This window comes from Diachasma alloeum, unplaced genomic scaffold (genome assembly GCF_001412515.2).
Source record: "Diachasma alloeum isolate Michigan unplaced genomic scaffold, Dall2.0 Dall_scaffold_00185, whole genome shotgun sequence".
Taxonomy (NCBI): Eukaryota; Metazoa; Arthropoda; class Insecta; order Hymenoptera; family Braconidae; genus Diachasma; species Diachasma alloeum.
In genome coordinates, this window is record NW_021680351.1 from 682,884 (window position 1) to 704,429 (window position 21,546).

General features: G+C 38.3%; 1 protein-coding gene across 2 annotated transcripts; it reads left to right on the top strand.

Moving 5' to 3' along the window:
- The first annotated feature begins 69 nt into the window (after window positions 1-69).
- LOC107048071 (cartilage oligomeric matrix protein) lies at window positions 70-21,528 on the top strand. 2 transcript variants are annotated; one of them, XM_015271032.2, is made up of 15 exons: window positions 70-388; window positions 10,133-10,306; window positions 11,251-11,477; window positions 12,697-12,880; window positions 14,884-14,972; window positions 15,070-15,136; window positions 15,238-15,457; window positions 16,152-16,403; window positions 17,057-17,174; window positions 17,656-17,811; window positions 18,030-18,411; window positions 19,225-19,578; window positions 19,710-19,937; window positions 20,575-21,084; window positions 21,359-21,528. In XM_015271032.2, the coding sequence occupies exons 2-15, from the start codon at window positions 10,282-10,284 to the stop codon at window positions 21,436-21,438; spliced, it is 2,892 nt and encodes a 963-aa protein (XP_015126518.1). In that variant the 5' UTR covers window positions 70-388; window positions 10,133-10,281; the 3' UTR covers window positions 21,439-21,528. The 2 variants fall into 2 exon arrangements, with proteins under 2 accessions (XP_015126518.1, XP_015126517.1); XM_015271031.1 differs by lacking the exon at window positions 70-388 and adding an exon at window positions 1,519-1,781.
- Window positions 21,529-21,546: the final 18 nt, after the last annotated feature.

Sequence of the window (21,546 nt, forward strand, 5' to 3'; positions counted from 1 at the left end):
TATTGCTTCAATGTTTTAAATAAAAATACTCAGCAATTTTGGTTTCAGTCGGCAATGGGAGCAAAGTGTGAGGCATAAAACCCCCTTGGAGTGAATAAATCGTCAGAGATGGATTATAATCACTCGTCCCATAATACCACCCCATTGATTCCTTCCCTAAACCAGTGGAGCCCCGAAAAAAAAAGAATTACAAAGACATTCGTTCGTCTAATTGTGTCAAAGTAATTTTAAAAAATTGTCGTCATTCCCTTCGAGGAATTAGTGTGAAAATCAATTAATCAGTGTCTAATTGTTGAATTGAAAAATAGAGGAGAATATTTAAATTATTTGAGATGCATGGGGTTCTGTCAGATCATCTGAGGTGGAGGAGGAGCTTCTCGTCGATATGGTGAGTTTATTAATAATTAATTGATTTATTTTCTGTCTTTAATTTAGATTTCTTCTCTCTTTTATTTAATGAGTAATTAAACATCGAGTGGCTAGAACTTCGTGGGCAGAACTACTTCCCACGTATTCTCATCAACTCTGAGGAGCATTTCGAATTATTCAAGGTTAAGAATACCTGAACATTCACATTAAAGTAAAAAATGCAGTTTGAAAAATATTTTTGCGCAGTTTAATTGATAAATTTGATAGTTGCAATTAATTGTTTTTTGCAGAAAAGTTTGTTTTTTGAAGAAAATTTGTGATGAAATTTGTTAATTAACAAATCCCTCAAGATCAAAATTTGTTCATAAAGTTTCGAAATACTCATTTTATTTTTCGAATATCTCGAAAACTAGTGGATTTTAGAGTAAAATTTCATAATTTGTTTTTAGTTCTTTTGGTTAAAATAAACATCACAATAAAATTTATTAGTGCAAATAATTAAAAAGTTTTTCATTGTTCAAATGTGTCAATAATGAATAGTTTTCCACCAAAATTTCAGCTGAAATTTGCTAATTAACAAATTCCCCAAGATCAAAATTTGCGAATATCTCGAAAGCTAGTAGATTTAGAGTAAACTTTCATAAGAATTTTTTTTTCGAGAATTGAATTTCCTAAAAAAAATATCTTGTCATTTTTTTCCCTAAAACTTCTCATTATTGAGGTAATCGCATAATTAGCAAACGCAGAACCAATTAACGAGACAAAATAAATTGACGTGGAGAATTTGAAAGCCCAATTCCCCCAGTATTTACCCAAATCAACAAAAAGAACGATCTCGGCACGAATAATAGTCCCCGGAGCAAAAGAAGCCTCTGATTTACCATTTACTCCAATAACTTTATTTTTATCTTTAATTTCGAGAAAGAAATTTTCAAAAAAATCTCACTGGCACGTTTGGAATTTTCCGATTCCCGGAAATGCCGAATAATCCCATCATCTCCACGTGTTCACTCTCCCCAATTTACCCATGACACTCGGGGGAAAAAAATAAAACGTAAAAATAAATAAAAATAAATACATGGGATAAATCGTGGGCGCTGTATAAAACTCAGCGGATTGAGTTTCTGGGGCCCAGTGCCGACACTGACCGTTCGCCGCACGCGTCTCGCACTCCACGAGACACAGTGGCAAGTAAAGTGCATTACATGATTGTGTGAAGACTATTTTTTAATCGTTAAAACCCATCGATTAAATTCCAAATTTGATGAATTAAATTTAAAAAATCAGTGTACTAGATAAATAATTGACATTTTTTAATTATTTTATCGTGATGGTGGGACTCAGGGGGGTTGCAACAGCCCTCCTCCTGGCAACCTTTTCGGTTATTGTTATAGCAATCACCTACGACGAAGGTAATTAAAAAAATAATCAAGCGAATAGAAAAAAAATTGAAAAACCGAAATCGTCCAAATTTTCGTTAATTTTGCATTGAAACTGCCTGAATTTTTTTTCGCGTATTCTCGCATGCTTTTCGGAAAGATCTAGTTGATAACTCTTCCGAGGGGTCAATAAAGATAATTTTTTAGGTCAAAAAAATAAAAATTTCAACCTCAAATCTCATTTTTCAACGATTAAAAGGCTTTAAAATCTTGAAAGTCATTTTCTAAATCATTTTATTTGTAATTAATTAATGAAAAATCGTAACTAATTGTTTATCATTCATATTTAATGATTGGAGAGAAATCAATTCAGGGGATTGTACGCTAAATGCTCCAATTTTTAAGGAATTCACCACAAATGAAGATATTTCTTCTCCAGCGCACACCAACTGTCTATTATTATTCACGGAAACATAACACTCAGTATATTTATAACGTTCCTGATGTTAACGATGGAGTGGCTTTCGAAAGCCCTCCATTTCTCTCCCACCGGATCACAGGAGGCTTTTCTCAAAAAATAAAAATAAGCAAAATAAAGAGAGCAACATTGCGGCATCTTACGTGCAACCAAAAAGCGAGAACCAGTCTCCCCTTTGCGAGAAAATTCCGGTAGTTACGTAGTTGGTTGCAGCCAGGGTCACACTATGAGTTCAGTCAACTCTATTATTGTTTTATGAACAACTAATGCGAATGAATAAATAGAAATGACTAAAATAAACATGACAATAAATTGATTTAATGAAAAAAAAAATTGAGATTTTTTTTTAGTTACTTAATTGTCTCGATAATGAACAGTTTTTGAAGAAAATTTCTCATGCCATTTTATTCTGAAACTATTCATTACCGAGATAATTACCTAATTAACAAATTCTTCAAAACAGAATTTTTCAGTTTTCGAATACTCATTTTATTTCTCCAATATCTCAAAAACTACTAGATTTATAGCAAAATGCCATGAGAATTTTTTGTAGAGAATTAAATGTCCTATAAAAACAGTTTAATGACATTTCCCTCTAAAACCACTCGTTATTCAGATAATCGCGTAATAAACAAACGCCATCAACGGTTCACATTTCATTTTCAATCTTTCAGACTCATTGTATTTCGAAAATACCTCAGAAACCGTTGGGATTACAGGAAAATGTCATAATACATGTTTCGCATGAAACTGAATTCTCTGCAAAAAATGTTTTCTGACATTTCTTCCTCAAGCCCCTCGTTATCGAGATAATTCAACAGTTACATGAGGATCCATCATCTCCCACTAATTCCCTTAATTTTCTCGTTCACAATGATATTTTACATTCGTGGAATAACGTAGGACGTTATTATTCATCAAACGTTACACTATCACCTCTCGGTTATAACGGTTTTACTCAAATAGGTAGCGATGCGGTGAGTGCACTTGGTTCATAGTTCGTAACACTACTAAAAGGGAAATCGTAATTACTCGGTTTTCTTTGAGGTTTACAACGAATCGTTACGAATGGGATGAATTTATTGAGCAATTGGGGTTCAGTATTTGGGTCAAAGTCTCGAGTCATTTCATTTTCCACGGTATTTACCACTCACAAATGCGCCTATTCAATTGTTCCATTGATCAGTCGATCGAAAGTCTCAAAAGGAAAATGATTTTTTCATTGAAAAAATTGCTAAAGTCGAGTGAAAACTCATTTTATCATTTTCTTTTTGCCCTTGATAATTGTTTCTGTGGGTTCATTATTTTCCAACACACGTGGACCCACGCAGGACTCACAATTGTTCTAATTACCATAGGAGGTATGATGATGTTGAGAGACTGGCGTTACTAATTCCATCGAAATGATGCAATGACATTTTTTTCACTCTTGATTCATTCAGTAATCCGAGCGACTAACGCGAGGTTTCAAGGGCTTTAATGAATCACTCATGCATTGAGAGAATCGCGAATACATGAGAAACATTCATGAAGCAATTTTCTCGATTACAATTGTGATTATTATGAGTTAATCTTCACGAAACGATTAAATTTACTCTCCTCAATTTTCATTTTGATTAAGTACTTCTTGTGTAACTCCATAAGGACTGGAGTTACGGCAAAATGTCACACGACATTGTTTGCAGAGAATTAAATTTCCTGCAAAAAAAGTTCAGTGACATTTTGTCATATGTTGCCTTGTTACCGAGATAATTCAGTTATTGATGGCATTAAAGAGTGAAGATGCTTTGGCTAGTTGGATGTTACTCGCGGATAGTTTTTCGCGATTATCTCGGAAACTATGAGAGTTAGAGCCTTAAAACCTATTCCATTCGATTCCTGAGGAAATTTGGGTTTCGTATAGGCAGGTGGACGGCTCAGAATTACGTTTTTCCACTTCCTACACCCTATACAAGATGAATTGAATTAATTTTTTTTGGCACTTTCGTTTTTCGCGATTATCTCGGAAACTATTAGAGATAGAGCCTTAAAACCAACGCCCCTCGATTCCTGAGGAAATTTGGGTTTCGTATAGGCAGGTGGACGGCTCAGAATTACGTTTTTCCACTTCCTACACCCTATACAAGATGAATTGAATTAATTTTTTTTGGCACTTTCGTTTTTCGCGATTATCTCGGAAACTATTAGAGATAGAGCCTTAAAACCAACGCCCCTCGATTCCTGAGGAAATTTGGGTTTCGTATAGGCAGGTGGACGGCTCAGAATTACGTTTTTCCACTTCCTACACCCTATACAAGATGAATTGAATTAATTTTTTTTGGCACTTTCGTTTTTCGCGATTATCTCGGAAACTATTAGAGATAGAGCCTTAAAACCAACGCCCCTCGATTCCTGAGGAAATTTGGGTTTCGTATAGGCAGGTGGACGGCTCAGAATTACGTTTTTCCACTTCCTACACCCTATACAAGATGAATTGAATTAATTTTTTTTGGCACTTTCGTTTTTCGCGATTATCTCGGAAACTATTAGAGATAGAGCCTTAAAACCAACGCCCCTCGATTCCTGAGGAAATTTGGGTTTCGTATAGGCAGGTGGACGGCTCAGAATTACGTTTTTCCACTTCCTACACCCTATACAAGATGAATTGAATTAATTTTTTTTGGCACTTTCGTTTTTCGCGATTATCTCGGAAACTATTAGAGATAGAGCCTTAAAACCAACGCCCCTCGATTCCTGAGGAAATTTGGGTTTCGTATAGGCAGGTGGACGGCTCAGAATTACGTTTTTCCACTTCCTACACCCTATACAAGATGAATTGAATTAATTTTTTTTGGCACTTTCGTTTTTCGCGATTATCTCGGAAACTATTAGAGATAGAGCCTTAAAACCAACGCCCCTCGATTCCTGAGGAAATTTGGGTTTCGTATAGGCAGGTGGACGGCTCAGAATTACGTTTTTCCACTTCCTACACCCTATACAAGATGAATTGAATTAATTTTTTTTGGCACTTTCGTTTTTCGCGATTATCTCGGAAACTATGAGAGATAGAGCCTTAAAACCAATTTTGGGTTCCCTATAGGACGGTGGACGGCTCCGAATTGCGTTTTTCCACGTCCTACACCCTATACAAGACAAATTAAATTAAATTTTTTTGGCACTTTCGTTTTTCGCGATTATCTCGGAAACTATGAGAGATAGAGCCTTAAAACCTATTCCATTCGATTCCTGAGGAAATTTGGGTTCCGTATAGGCAGATGGACGGCTCAGAATTGCGTTTTTCCACTTCCTACACCCTATACAAGATGAATTAAATTAATTTTTTTTGGCATTTTCGTTTTTCGCGATTATCTCGGAAACTATGAGAGATAGAGCCTTAAAACCTATTCCATTCGATTCCTGAGGAAATTTGGGTTCCGTATAGGCAGATGGACGGCTCAGAATTGCGTTTTTCCACTTCCTACACCCTATACAAGATGAATTAAATTAATTTTTTTTTGCATTTTCGTTTTTCGCGATTATCTCGGAAACTATGAGAGATAGAGCCTTAAAACCTATTCCATTCGATTCCTGAGGAAATTTGGGTTCCGTATAGGCAGATGGACGGCTCAGAATTGCGTTTTTCCACTTCCTACACCCTATACAAGATGAATTAAATTAATTTTTTTTTGCATTTTCGTTTTTCGCGATTATCTCGGAAACTATGAGAGATAGAGCCTTAAAACCTATTCCATTCGATTCCTGAGGAAATTTGGGTTCCGTATAGGCAGATGGACGGCTCAGAATTGCGTTTTTCCACTTCCTACACCCTATACAAGATGAATTAAATTAATTTTTTTTTGCATTTTCGTTTTTCGCGATTATCTCGGAAACTATGAGAGATAGAGCCTTAAAACCTATTCCATTCGATTCCTGAGGAAATTTGGGTTCCGTATAGGCAGATGGACGGCTCAGAATTGCGTTTTTCCACTTCCTACACCCTATACAAGATGAATTAAATTAATTTTTTTTTGCATTTTCGTTTTTCGCGATTATCTCGGAAACTATGAGAGATAGAGCCTTAAAACCTATTCCATTCGATTCCTGAGGAAATTTGGGTTCCGTATAGGCAGATGGACGGCTCAGAATTGCGTTTTTCCACTTCCTACACCCTATACAAGATGAATTAAATTAATTTTTTTTGGCATTTTCGTTTTTCGCGATTATCTCGGAAACTATGAGAGATAGAGCCTTAAAACCTATTCCATTCGATTCCTGAGGAAATTTGGGTTCCGTATAGGCAGATGGACGGCTCAGAATTGCGTTTTTCCACTTCCTACACCCTATACAAGATGAATTAAATTAATTTTTTTTGGCATTTTCGTTTTTCGCGATTATCTCGGAAACTATGAGAGATAGAGCCTTAAAACCTATTCCATTCGATTCCTGAGGAAATTTGGGTTCCGTATAGGCAGATGGACGGCTCAGAATTGCGTTTTTCCACTTCCTACACCCTATACAAGATGAATTAAATTAATTTTTTTTGGCATTTTCGTTTTTCGCGATTATCTCGGAAACTATGAGAGATAGAGCCTTAAAACCTATTCCATTCGATTCCTGAGGAAATTTGGGTTCCGTATAGGCAGATGGACGGCTCAGAATTGCGTTTTTCCACTTCCTACACCCTATACAAGATGAATTAAATTAATTTTTTTTTGCATTTTCGTTTTTCGCGATTATCTCGGAAACTATGAGAGATAGAGCCTTAAAACCTATTCCATTCGATTCCTGAGGAAATTTGGGTTCCGTATAGGCAGATGGACGGCTCAGAATTGCGTTTTTCCACTTCCTACACCCTATACAAGATGAATTAAATTAATTTTTTTTTGCATTTTCGTTTTTCGCGATTATCTCGGAAACTATGAGAGATAGAGCCTTAAAACCTATTCCATTCGATTCCTGAGGAAATTTGGGTTCCGTATAGGCAGATGGACGGCTCAGAATTGCGTTTTTCCACTTCCTACACCCTATACAAGATGAATTAAATTAATTTTTTTTTGCATTTTCGTTTTTCGCGATTATCTCGGAAACTATGAGAGATAGAGCCTTAAAACCTATTCCATTCGATTCCTGAGGAAATTTGGGTTCCGTATAGGCAGATGGACGGCTCAGAATTGCGTTTTTCCACTTCCTACACCCTATACAAGATGAATTAAATTAATTTTTTTTTGCATTTTCGTTTTTCGCGATTATCTCGGAAACTATGAGAGATAGAGCCTTAAAACCTATTCCATTCGATTCCTGAGGAAATTTGGGTTCCGTATAGGCAGATGGACGGCTCAGAATTGCGTTTTTCCACTTCCTACACCCTATACAAGATGAATTAAATTAATTTTTTTTGGCATTTTCGTTTTTCGCGATTATCTCGGAAACTATGAGAGATAGAGCCTTAAAACCTATTCCATTCGATTCCTGAGGAAATTTGGGTTCCGTATAGGCAGATGGACGGCTCAGAATTGCGTTTTTCCACTTCCTACACCCTATACAAGATGAATTAAATTAATTTTTTTTTGCATTTTCGTTTTTCGCGATTATCTCGGAAACTATGAGAGATAGAGCCTTAAAACCTATTCCATTCGATTCCTGAGGAAATTTGGGTTCCGTATAGGCAGATGGACGGCTCAGAATTGCGTTTTTCCACTTCCTACACCCTATACAAGATGAATTAAATTAATTTTTTTTGGCATTTTCGTTTTTCGCGATTATCTCGGAAACTATGAGAGATAGAGCCTTAAAACCTATTCCATTCGATTCCTGAGGAAATTTGGGTTCCGTATAGGCAGATGGACGGCTCAGAATTGCGTTTTTCCACTTCCTACACCCTATACAAGATGAATTAAATTAATTTTTTTTGGCATTTTCGTTTTTCGCGATTATCTCGGAAACTATGAGAGATAGAGCCTTAAAACCTATTCCATTCGATTCCTGAGGAAATTTGGGTTCCGTATAGGCAGATGGACGGCTCAGAATTGCGTTTTTCCACTTCCTACACCCTATACAAGATGAATTAAATTAATTTTTTTTGGCATTTTCGTTTTTCGCGATTATCTCGGAAACTATGAGAGATAGAGCCTTAAAACCTATTCCATTCGATTCCTGAGGAAATTTGGGTTCCGTATAGGCAGATGGACGGCTCAGAATTGCGTTTTTCCACTTCCTACACCCTATACAAGATGAATTAAATTAATTTTTTTTGGCATTTTCGTTTTTCGCGATTATCTCGGAAACTATGAGAGATAGAGCCTTAAAACCTATTCCATTCGATTCCTGAGGAAATTTGGGTTCCGTATAGGCAGATGGACGGCTCAGAATTGCGTTTTTCCACTTCCTACACCCTATACAAGATGAATTAAATTAATTTTTTTTGGCATTTTCGTTTTTCGCGATTATCTCGGAAACTATGAGAGATAGAGCCTTAAAACCTATTCCATTCGATTCCTGAGGAAATTTGGGTTCCGTATAGGCAGATGGACGGCTCAGAATTGCGTTTTTCCACTTCCTACACCCTATACAAGATGAATTAAATTAATTTTTTTTGGCATTTTCGTTTTTCGCGATTATCTCGGAAACTATGAGAGATAGAGCCTTAAAACCTATTCCATTCGATTCCTGAGGAAATTTGGGTTCCGTATAGGCAGATGGACGGCTCAGAATTGCGTTTTTCCACTTCCTACACCCTATACAAGATGAATTAAATTAATTTTTTTTGGCATTTTCGTTTTTCGCGATTATCTCGGAAACTATGAGAGATAGAGCCTTAAAACCTATTCCATTCGATTCCTGAGGAAATTTGGGTTCCGTATAGGCAGATGGACGGCTCAGAATTGCGTTTTTCCACTTCCTACACCCTATACAAGATGAATTAAATTAATTTTTTTTGGCATTTTCGTTTTTCGCGATTATCTCGGAAACTATGAGAGATAGAGCCTTAAAACCTATTCCATTCGATTCCTGAGGAAATTTGGGTTCCGTATAGGCAGATGGACGGCTCAGAATTGCGTTTTTCCACTTCCTACACCCTATACAAGATGAATTAAATTAATTTTTTTTGGCATTTTCGTTTTTCGCGATTATCTCGGAAACTATGAGAGATAGAGCCTTAAAACCTATTCCATTCGATTCCTGAGGAAATTTGGGTTCCGTATAGGCAGATGGACGGCTCAGAATTGCGTTTTTCCACTTCCTACACCCTATACAAGATGAATTAAATTAATTTTTTTTGGCATTTTCGTTTTTCGCGATTATCTCGGAAACTATGAGAGATAGAGCCTTAAAACCTATTCCATTCGATTCCTGAGGAAATTTGGGTTCCGTATAGGCAGATGGACGGCTCAGAATTGCGTTTTTCCACTTCCTACACCCTATACAAGATGAATTAAATTAATTTTTTTTGGCATTTTCGTTTTTCGCGATTATCTCGGAAACTATGAGAGATAGAGCCTTAAAACCTATTCCATTCGATTCCTGAGGAAATTTGGGTTCCGTATAGGCAGATGGACGGCTCAGAATTGCGTTTTTCCACTTCCTACACCCTATACAAGATGAATTAAATTAATTTTTTTTGGCAATTTCGTTTTTCGCGATTATCTCGGAAACTATGAGAGATAGAGCCTTATAACCTATTCCCTGTGCGACCTGTGATCAATCTCAGAAAATCCAGTGTTCCTCTTGGAAATAGAATTCAAATCACGACGTTCAGAGGTTCAATTTGTGCTTCCACTGTTCCTCTCAGTTTTGAAATTAAAATAGAATGGAGTAGAATAGAATAGTGAGAGGAGACAGACGATTCACATTTTTTCATATTAAAAGGCAATTGAATTGAATTTAATTTGCTGTTTTTAAATTATGGCATTCTCTCCTTATTTTTTAGGTTTAACTCGGAGTTTCGAGGAAGCCCAGTACGACGACGTCTTCGCGATAGTTGTGAGACATCCAAGGGAGAAAAAGTTCAGCCATCATGCGGGGAAACAGACCCTAGTAGCTGCCAAGTATGGCCACCCAAAAACAAAATTTCTACTTATGTTTGATGCTACTGCAAGAAGAGGTAATTATGCTCGGTTTTTACAGAAAACAACTCCACAAAACTTTCGTCTTTTCCTTTCTCAGAAAAAAGCATGGACAATATCTCGAGCGAGTGGAGAAAGTAAGGCGGTTCTCATGGGCACATTCGTCTTGCGTCGAATTTTCATGAAGCCCGCCGAATAAGCAAAAGAAAATTGAATACCATTCTATGAACGACGAATAAACGAATCATAATTGTCCAAATCATTCAGATCAGAGGAAAATAGAATAATTCAACTTTCTTAATATTGCGTTTCCCAAGGTTTTCCTCGAACAAAGTTGATTATAATTAATAGCCAGAAGAATGAGATTATCTCACATTTTTGACGTTAAGGATAGAAGAATCTGAATGCAATCTAGTGAAAATGATGATCGATTTTTTCACTTTGAACAAACAATATTAATATCCAACTACAAAATTTCTGATATGAATAAAAAGAAGCTGTGACTCAATATTCCAAATGAAGTTTTAATTTTTAATTTTGTGCTGAACACACGAGATGACAATATTCTAAGCACGGAATCATATTGATGAGATGAACAACAGATTAATTGAATTACCGTGTGAACTAATTAAAAATTGATAACAGCGTGGCCACGCACTTTTACCAGAGTATCAACAAACGTTGAATTCCCGAAATTCACACTCCAAAGTGTGTTCTAGAAGAAATTGAATTGTAATTACGATTAAAATCTTATTCAGTGAGCATAGGAATTAGAACATGAGCAAATAATTTATTGTAATATAAAAATCCAACAGCTGATGAATTGGGGCAGATGATTTGCATCAGTCGTATTGCTTTTTGCAATGAGAATTATTATAAACAATTATCTATAGGGACAGAAAAATGATCTGAATTTTGAAAAAATATTCAATTTAAATTTAAACATTGGGCCTCCTCAGAAAAAATGTCACAATTTTTTTAGTATTTCTGGAGACTGTAGTGGACAACGACGATGGAAGGCAACAGATAGAAATCGGTAACGTGAATGTGTCCGAACCGAAGAGGAACATAATCTTCATGATCCACCAGAAGAAGCCGAATTCTAAGATCGACGTCTACGTGGACTGCCGTCTCAGTGGAGAGATTCCCCTAAATACGACATTCAGAGATGCTATGGAGCAGGGGCTTGAGGAGTCAACGTTCCAAGTGGTAAATAAATAATCACTGGCAAGAGCCAGCACTGATCCATGTGACAAAAAGTTGAAAGTTTACTTTTGGGGCAAGCGTTGTTTATAAATTATTTATTGAAAATTACTAGCATTTTCAATAAATGATTTATAAACAACGAATTTTACACCATTAACAACCATTCAATCATCAAATAAATTGTAATTATTTGCTTATAAACAACGAATGTTTAAACGAATAATAATTCTGCGCAAAATGTAATTTCAATGACGCTGAACATTCCTGATTCTTTTCAAATTTTTCTCACGCAATTTAATTGACTAATTTGATTGTCGAAAATGGTTGAATCTATGCTGTGGTCTGTACCAAACTGTAAAATATACTTAAATATCCTTAAATTTAAAACAAAACGGGAAATTTCACGCCGCCCTTCTCGAGTTGTTGAGGGTAGAAGACGTTCTCATCTTCAATCGGATGATGTATAAAATCTTAGGGATTTGAAAATTCGGTAAATAATGAAATTAATCATGTAGGTAGTCTGTACAAACGCCTGAGGCTTCACCCACGCACTCGATAAACAGACTAACTCAGAAATCCGATTTCCCAATCTCAGTAGTAGCACACATATGGGCGTATCCGCGAGATTTCACAGCCTGTCTTCCCCCCCGATTTTTATCACGATAAATAAAACACGAATAACAGCATAAAAATGCATAAACTGAAGGTACATTGCGTCTGTGAGCAGTGAACTCTCGTGGGACGGACTAGATTCTAAATATGGAACCAAGAGATTGAGGAATCGAACTGTCTGCGTCTACGTTCCATTTCAATGTTTTTGTTTACGTGAAATTTCGATTTATCGGGATTTTCACTTTTGCCGGGCTCGCGAGGCTTTCTTTATGACGAATAAAACACAATTTCCTGAACAATTTCCTGGGCCTGAAGTATTAATTCGAGAGTCGTGTTAGATTTGGAAATAAACGACTGATATGTCATTATTTTGCGAATATCTCGGAATCTAATGGGTTTAGGGAAAAATGTCATAAAACCATCTTTGTAGATTATGAAATTCTCTACAAAAAATGTTTTGTGACATTTTCCTCCAAATCCACTAGATCCTCAGATATATCCAAAAGAATGCATCTCCATTCCTTCTTCTTCTCCATTTCCTTGTCTTTCTGACTAATAAATAATTAATTTAGATAAAATTGAGGAAATTGATTCATGTAATTGTCACCAGTTCAGGGAGAGAAAGTACAGTCCAAAGATCTACAGGAGATCGAGGATAAGGGACGGTTGGAAGCACGCGGAGTGCCTCACGAACAATCTACATGACGTTGATTACGATTTTCCAACTGCCAATGTCTCCACTAGAGTGAGGAGAAGGGGGGACCAGCCGAGTATCCACACAATCGACGAGATAAGTAAGTAATAATTTAATAATTAATTAATTCACTCACCAATGTCGAGCAATGCCGGTCCAGACGTGCCAGCTCCATTGGAGATGTCTTCATCGCCACATTTACTCCGTTGTATCGCCTCACAGACACTTAAATTTTAATTATTCCAGTCCACATCACAACAATTAACACTCGAACACTCGGAGAAACGAATTGTCTTCAATACTTCGATAATTTCGGACAATTGACTGTCGGAATCACTCACTTCAGCGTCGAGTTGAAGGAAATCTAACCTTTATGTTCCCAATTCACTTGTTTTCAATGATAAATTCCGTCGAATTATCACTGTTCACGAAATTAAATCCACTGTTTATTGATATTCACCAATTTATCAGTCTTTTCTCCATTTTTTCGGGAGTAATTTGAGTATTGGAAACACACTGCGGCGTTTGTTGTTGTCTGACGCATACTGCCCGCTGTTTATTCTGGCGCGCAACTGTTTGGTGCCTACTTCTGGTAGTCAAACTAGTGTTTGAACGAATTTTTCCCCATATTCCCTTCTTTTCAACTATTTTGAAATTCAATTATTCCAGTCCACAGCACAACAATTAACACTCGAACACTCGGGGAAACGAATTGTCTTCAATATTTCGATAATTCCGGACAATTGACTGTCGGAATCACTCACTTCAGCGTCGAGTTGAAGGAAATCTAACCTTTATGTTCCCAATTCACTTGTTTTCAATGATAAATTCCGTCGAATTATCACTGTTCACGAAATTAAATCCACTGTTTATTGATATTCACCAATTTATCAGTCTTTTCTCCATTTTTTCGGGAGTAATTTGAGTATTGGAAACACACTGCGGCGTTTGTTGTTGTCTGACGCATACTGCCCGCTGTTTATTCTGGCGCCCAACTGTTTGGTGCCTACTTCTGGTAGTCAAACTAGTGTTTGAACGAATTTTTCCCCATATTCCCTTCTTTTCAACTATTTTGAAATTCAATTATTTCAGTCCACAGCACTACAATTAACACTCGAACACTCGGGGAAACGAATTGTCTTCAATACTTCGGGAATTTCAGACAACTGACTGTCGGAATCACTCACTTGAGCGTCGATTTGAAGGAAATCTAACCTTTATGTTCCCAATTCACTTGTTTTCAATGATAAATTCCGTCGAATTATCACTGTTCACGAAATTAAATCCACTGTTTATTGATATTCACCAATTTATCAGTCTTTTCTCCATTTTTTCGGGAGTAATTTGAGTATTGGAGACACACTGCGGCGTTTGTTGTTGTCTGACGCATACTGTCCGCCATTTATTCTGGCGCGCAACCGTTTGGTGCCGACTTCTTGTAGTCAAACTAGTGTTTGAACGAATTTTTCCCCATATTCCCTTCTTTTCGACTATTTTGAAATTCAATTATTCCAGTCCACAGCACTACAATTAACACTCGAACACTCGGAGAAACTAATTGTCTTCAATACTTCGATAATTTCGGACAATGGACGGAGATGCCTGCGTTTGTTGCTCTCTGACGCATACTGTCCGCCATTTATTCCGGCGCACAATAGTTTGGCGCCTTTTTCCTATAGTGAAATCTTTTCGACCTGATATTTCTGAATGCCATGGAAATGGCAGAATTTTTATGAAGAATTTCCGGTAGAGGGAAATAAAAAAATGATAAAAATTTTAAAAAAATAAAAAATGGAAATGGGGGGGTTTGGGTAAAATGGACACTTTTAACTTTTTTTTAAATATTCGTGACGGGTTGAAATGTTGATGAAATTTAATCTTTTTTTTTTAATATAAAGAACAATTCTTTCCCTTTGTGATGAGCCTAAGCTGAGCTCTATTGATACATTTATTTCTGAGTTATGAAGAATTCTAAAAAAATCTAAAGTGTCCCTTTTACCCTACCCTCCCCTAATTATTTTCAAAGCTAAAAATATAAAACCTTAATAGTGTACAAGTGAAATTCCCTTCAACTTCGCGTTTCAACGAATTGTTATATTTCAGATGGTTGTATTGGCGAACGAACGCTCATTAAAACTCTGAATTCACTCATTGAATTTACGAAACGAATTTGGGAAGAGCTTCAGATAAATGTAAGTCGCAGGAATGCTGTTACAATAGAAAGAAATGCTTGGAGATTTGTTTCTCCTATTTATTCATTCATTTCCATTTCGATTTCGTTTTTTCCAGACCCAGGAGACTCGTTACATCAGAAAGCTCGTTGAAGAGTGCAATGCCTGCAAGCCAGGATTCATCGGTAAAATAATTCCTCAAAATACTGAAATAGTGTTTCTAAATAAATACTGAGTAATTCGTAATTTATTTGATATGAATTCGTGAATTTGCGGTTTATTGTAGTAATGCCCACGACCCCTCCACCCCCGCCGCGGCCAACCTGCAGTTACAATCCACCTTCGTGTCATGCGGCAGCAGCCTGCAGAGACACAGCGGCTGGTCCCACGTGCGTCTGTCCACCGGGTTGGATGGGCAATGGAATCCAGTGCGAGAGGGTCCGCACTTGTCAGGAGAATCCGTGCTTCCAGGGGGTGAGGTGTGAGGACTCGAGTCGAGGCTACAGGTGAAGCTCCCATAAAGAAATATTGTTGCCACCTCCATGTACGATCGTCTCTTTCCAACTCGTTATTCTTTCATCTCATTTCCTACTCCGCGGACATGTCTCTTCTTCATTTTATATCTTTTAATCATTGTTTTCGCCCCATTTATTTAATACTCTTTCCATGGATAAATGGTTATAACTTTACAATATATAGGGGAGGTTGGGGTAAAGTGGACACTTTTGACTTTTTTAAAAATGTTAATGACAGCTTGAAATGTTGATGAAATTCACTAATTTTTTTTTCAATGCAAAGAACATTTCTTTCCCTTTGTAATGAGCCTAAACTGAGCTCAATTGATAAATTTTTTTCTGAGTTATGAGTAATTTAAAAAAATTCTCAAGTGTCCATTTTACCCCATCCTCCCCTAAGAAATATATATAATATGGGCCAATTCCATATATTTTTCAAATTTATAAAGAATATATTTTAAAAAGATAATCTTTAAAATATAGTTATGTAAAATATATATAACTACAAATATTACAAATATATATTTTCATAAATATCTATATTTTATATATTTAAAATATATGTTGTTTTCTATATTTGCTTATATAAATTGGGCCAATTAAGGATGTTTAAAAAAATTGTTATTTCCTAAAAATTATTATTATCTTCTGAAAATTCAAATAATCAAATCACTCTTCATCCCAGATGTGGGCCCTGTCCACCAGGATACACCGGTGACGGCGAGCGCTGCAGCCGCATCATGAATCACTGCGAGAGGAGTCCGTGTGGTCACGGCGGCTCCTGTCACCCCCACCTGGAGCATCCGTACTACCGCTGCCAGGGCTGCTTACCTGGCTTCGTTTTAGTCGGCTCCGAGTGTCGTGATGTCGACGAATGTGATCTCCACAATCCGTGTGGACCACAGCAGGAGTGCAAGAACACACCGGGGTCTTACAGGTGCGACCGTCCAACCTGGAACAATTATTAGAAATTCCATATCAATGAGCACTTAAAATTATCCTCAAACGCTGTGTGAAAAAAAAATTCTCTCGGGAGAATTTTTATGTTTCTATAATTTTTTTTACCAATGAAATGAGAAATAATAATAACAAATTTGAAAAATCGATCCACAATTTTTTACGACAGAGATGGATTCACAATTCTTTTTATTAAGAGCAAATGTACTTCAGTTATTAATTTCTCATTTCATTACATCATTTAAATTTTTTTCTTAATTTACAAAAATCAATTAATTTTTCTTCTTTTCATCTCTCTGCACTCAAACTCCTCTACTTGTACTTAAATAATACTTGTAATTACATAAAAAAAGGTATTCGAAAGGAAAAAGATTATGAAAATAAGATGAAATCCCGAATTTAATTATTACGCCCCTCTTCCCCTTTTAATTAGAACCAGATAAACAACAATAATTGATGATTTTAGTGAAGCCAATAGTATTATCGATTATATCTAGTCATTGATTACGAAGATGAGTGAGATAGGAGTGGAATTGAATGGAGTGAGAGAATGACTGGGTGGATGGGCAATGAATAAATAAGTCAATATTTACCCACCCAAATTCCGTGTAAATGCCTGCTGCCCGTCGATAGATGCATACAGTGTCCTGCGGGCTTCCGAGGCTCACGAGCTGGATGTGTGGACATCAACGAGTGCAACGATGGACGAAATGGGGGATGCGTACCCAATTCGCAGTGCATCAATACTGAGGTGTGTTCTAGGGGTGGATTGAAGGGATTTTAATTGGGAAAATTGAGTTTTTTGCTTGCAATTTTGTTTGACCCTCAACTGGAAGCAACCAAAAAAGTTTCTTGAATGGTCTCGAGGGTCAAACGACCCTTAATGACCTTCGGGGCTGAGGGTCAGTGGTCGTAAGGGTCAAATGACCCTTGAAGATCTTTGGAATTGGGGGTGAAATTGTTTTAAAGGACAAACGACCCTTAAAACTATTTGACCCTTAATCCTAAAAGTTTTCCCGGTTTCTTTGACCGTGAAGACCATTTGACCCTCAACTTCAAACCTTCTTAAGGGTCATTTGACCCTCAACTGGAAACCAAAAAAAGTTTCTTGAATTGTCGAGTGGTCTCGAGGGTCGAAAATGAGTTTCCTAAATTGCTCTCAGGGATCATTTCTCCGGACACCCACAGATATAATTTTTGTCAATCAGTTCAAAACTTTGAATTAATTGCAGGGTTCGTCTAGATGTGGACCTTGCCTCCCAGGGTTCAGGGGCAATCAGTCAGTCGGATGTCACGAGGCGGGTAACGTCTGCCCTGATAGAGTTACCGTATGCCATGAACGGGCTTCGTGCAAGTGTATCGTACCAAATGTCGAATACACTTGTCAGGTAATTCTTCTCCCTCAATTACAACTTCATATCTGGCAACTCTGTTGTCTCTGGCCGTTTCATTGTCCCCTAGAGAATGAACATTGAAAAAATGAACATTTTTTTACCCTTCTCTACCCCAAGGATTCACTGTTCACCCTCCGTCAACCCCATTCCCTTCCATAATCCCCGACCCCGCAATCCCAAACAAAATCAATAAATGAATTGATGATTATCAGTGTCAAGTTGGATGGGCAGGAGATGGTTACGTCTGCGGTCTAGACACCGACAACGACGGACACCCGGACGAGGAGCTCAGGAGTGACGGGGAAATAATCGAAGCTGACAACTGTCGTTACGTGCCCAACAGTGGTCAAGAGGACGCAGACGGTGACAGCATAGGAGACGCCTGTGACGACGATGCCGATGACGACGGTGTCCTAAACTCCTCGGACAACTGCCCTCTCGACGCCAATCGAGAACAAGAGGACACCGATCGCGACCGCAAGGACGAGATCGGCGATGTTTGCGATAATTGCCCCTCCGTCTACAATCCAGACCAGAGAAACACCGATGGAGATGAGCTGGGAGATGCCTGCGATCCTGATATCGATAATGATGGTGAGAACACCAAAAAGCCAAAAGAACGGCACAAAGATCACCTCCGTTACCCCTTTTTGACCCTATTAACCCTGCTATACCCTGTGACCCTTACGGCCCTTACGACCCTTAAGGTCCTAAGGGTCCTCAGGGGCACAAAGATCACCTCAGTTGCCCCTTCTTGTAACATGAAATAGACTTATAATCAAATAAGGGATTTTGACCCTTATAACCCTTACGGCCCTTACGACTCTAAAGGTCCCAAGGGTCCACAGGGGCACAAAGATCACCTCCGTTACCCCTTTTTGACCCTCTTGACCCTATTAACCCTGCTATACCCTGTGACCCTTACGGCCCTTACGACCCTTAAGGTCCCAAGGGTCCCCAGGGGCACAAAGATCACCTCCATTACCCCTTCTTGTGACATCAAATAGACTTATAATCAAATAAGGGATTTTGACCCTCTTGACCCTTATAACCCTTATAAGGCCCTTACGACTCTAAAGGTCCCAAGGGTCCACAGGGGCGCAAAGATCACCTCCATTACTCCTTCTTGTAACATGAAATAGACTTATAATCAAATACGGGATTTTGACCCTCTTGACCCTTAAAACCCTTACGGCCCTTACGACCCTAAAGGTCCCAAGGGTTCACAGGGGCACAAAGATCATCTCCATTACTCCTTCTTGTAACATGAAATAGACTTATAATCAAATAATAAAATAAGGGATTTTGACCCTCTCACCAATTCGTTGAGGTTTTCTATTGAATTTTTTCATACCTCTGATTCCTCTCAATCCTTTTCATTGGAGACGTTAATTTTGATGTCTTCAGGCCTTCTGAATGACAATGACAACTGTCCCTACGTCAAAAACGAGGACCAGTACGACAGAGATGGGGATGGAGTGGGAGATGCGTGTGACAATTGTCCAGGAGTAGCCAATCGCAATCAGAATGATGCGGATAGGGATGGAGTTGGTGATGCCTGTGACAACAATCGTGACAGGGACAGGGATGGATATCAGGATGACATTGACAACTGCCCAGATGTACCGAACGCCGATCAACGTGACACTGATAATGATGGAAAGGGAGATGCTTGTGATGAGGATATCGACGGTGATGGGGTACCCAATGTCGTTGATAACTGTCCTTATGTATACAATCCACGACAGGAAACAACGAAAGGTGAGGTATACTTGCGCCCTCGAAGTTTCATTACTATTGGAATTTCCTTAGACTTTTGAAAGTCGTCAATGTAATTAGTCACTCGTTATCTTCCTTTTTACTAATTTACTCATTTGGTTCTTATAAAACAGGTGGACCAAGTGGTGATGCCTGTTGGGATGACAACGACAACGATACAATAGCGAATCCTTACGACAATTGCCCGAACAACAGTCAGATTTGGACAACAGATTTCAGGAAGTACGAGACTATTGCGTTGGATCCAGTGGGAGATGCTCAGGTCGATCCCAATTGGCTGATTCACGATGATGGAGCGGAGATTACACAGACTATCAACAGCGATCCTGGAATTGCCATTGGTAATTCCTGTTTGTCAGATAGAGGGAGTTATCGGAAGGGTCAAATGGGAGAGCAAGACAAGAGTTCTAATTGTTTCTATTAACCCTCTTGTTTGGCCCTCAAGCACCTTTGACCTTCCAGATAAATCCACCTGTCGTGTATCTTTAAAGGTCAAACGGGAGAGCCCAGTGAACTTACCGAAAGGGTCAAACAATCGTAAGGGTTAAACGGGAGAGTTGAATGAAACAATTAGCAAACATCTGCTCTTTCTTCTGACTTTTTTGATAACTCCATATGTCAAGCGTCCTCAAGGGTCAAACGAGAGAGTAAGAAAAGTCTTTTGATTCTTTTTTTTAACTCTCCCGATTGGGTCTTTCAACTCGACCCTCAAGCACCTTTGACCTTCCAGATAAACCTACCTGTCGTATATCTTTAAAGGTCAAACGGGAGAGTCGAGGAAACTTACCAAAAGGGTCAAACAATCGTAAGGGTTAAACGGGAGAGTTGAAACAATCAGCGAACATCTGCTCTCCCATTTGACCCTTACAACTCTGACCCTTTTGATAACTCCCCCCGTCTCTCCCATCCAACTCTTCGCCCCAAGGGTCAATTTTGCGCCCCTTAATCAACCCCTTTCTTTTTTTTTTACAATCCAAGGACTGGACAAATTCGCTGGTGTAAACTACGAAGGCACGATGTTCGTCAACACAGACATCGACGACGACTACATAGGCTTCGTATTCGCCTACCAGAACAATCGCAAGTTCTACGTGGTGATGTGGAAGAAGAGTCCGCAGACCTACTGGCGTTCCGAGCCCTTCAGAGCGGTTGCCGAACCTGGAATTCAGCTGAAACTCGTTGACTCTGAGACGGGACCTGGACGAGAGCTCAGAAACAGCCTCTGGCACACGGAGAGCACACCCAGCCAGGTGACACTCCTCTGGAAGGACCCCCAGAATGTCGGCTGGAAGGAGAAGACCTCCTACAGGTGGGAGCTGCTGCACAGGCCCAGAATCGGACTTATCAGGCTCTGGATCTATCAGGGGGAGAAGACTGTCGCTGATTCCGGGAATATCTTCAATTCTGTGCTCAAGGGAGGAAGGTTAGGGGTCTTCTGCTTCTCCCAGGAGATGATCAGGTGGTCACACTTGCAGTACAGCTGCCGAGGTCAGTTGATAATTTTTTTCGATTTTAAAAAATGGGAGAACGTGGGGCAAAGTTTGGGTCAAAGGCGAGCAAAATTGAGATACCTTTCTTTAGCATGTCTATTGCTGAAAAAAATGATGAAGGGTCACACATTGTCGAGGGACAAACAGTCTTGAGGGTCAAGTGGGAGAGATAGGCGGAGGGTCAAATTTTCTTGAGGATTATTTTTTTATTCTACTTTTTAAGGAATTTATCTCTTGAAAAATGAATTGTTTATGGACTTTTTTATTTGTAGAAACTGTTCCCAAGATCGTTTACGACGAGCTTCCATCAGGCCTTCAATCGAAAGTCGGCATTGACACACCCAAGTATTAATAAAGAAGGAAGAAACTCCAGAAAAAAAATTAGACTAATATATTTAAACCCAATGAATCTATTTTTTAAATAAATAATTGTGAGACAAGAGATGAATGAACACAAATG

What these genes read in the sequence shown, in the direction of transcription:
- LOC107048071 (XM_015271031.1), top strand. Translation starts at nt 1,700, where the DNA reads ATGGTGGGACTCAGGGGGGTTGCAACAGCCCTCCTCCTGGCAACCTTT. An exon ending in GGGAAGAGCTTCAGATAAAT is followed by an intron (nt 14,973 to 15,069) that starts GTAAGTCGCAGG and finishes CGTTTTTTCCAG; the next exon opens with ACCCAGGAGACTCGTTACAT. An exon ending in ATGTCGAATACACTTGTCAG is followed by an intron (nt 17,812 to 18,029) that starts GTAATTCTTCTC and finishes GATGATTATCAG; the next exon opens with TGTCAAGTTGGATGGGCAGG.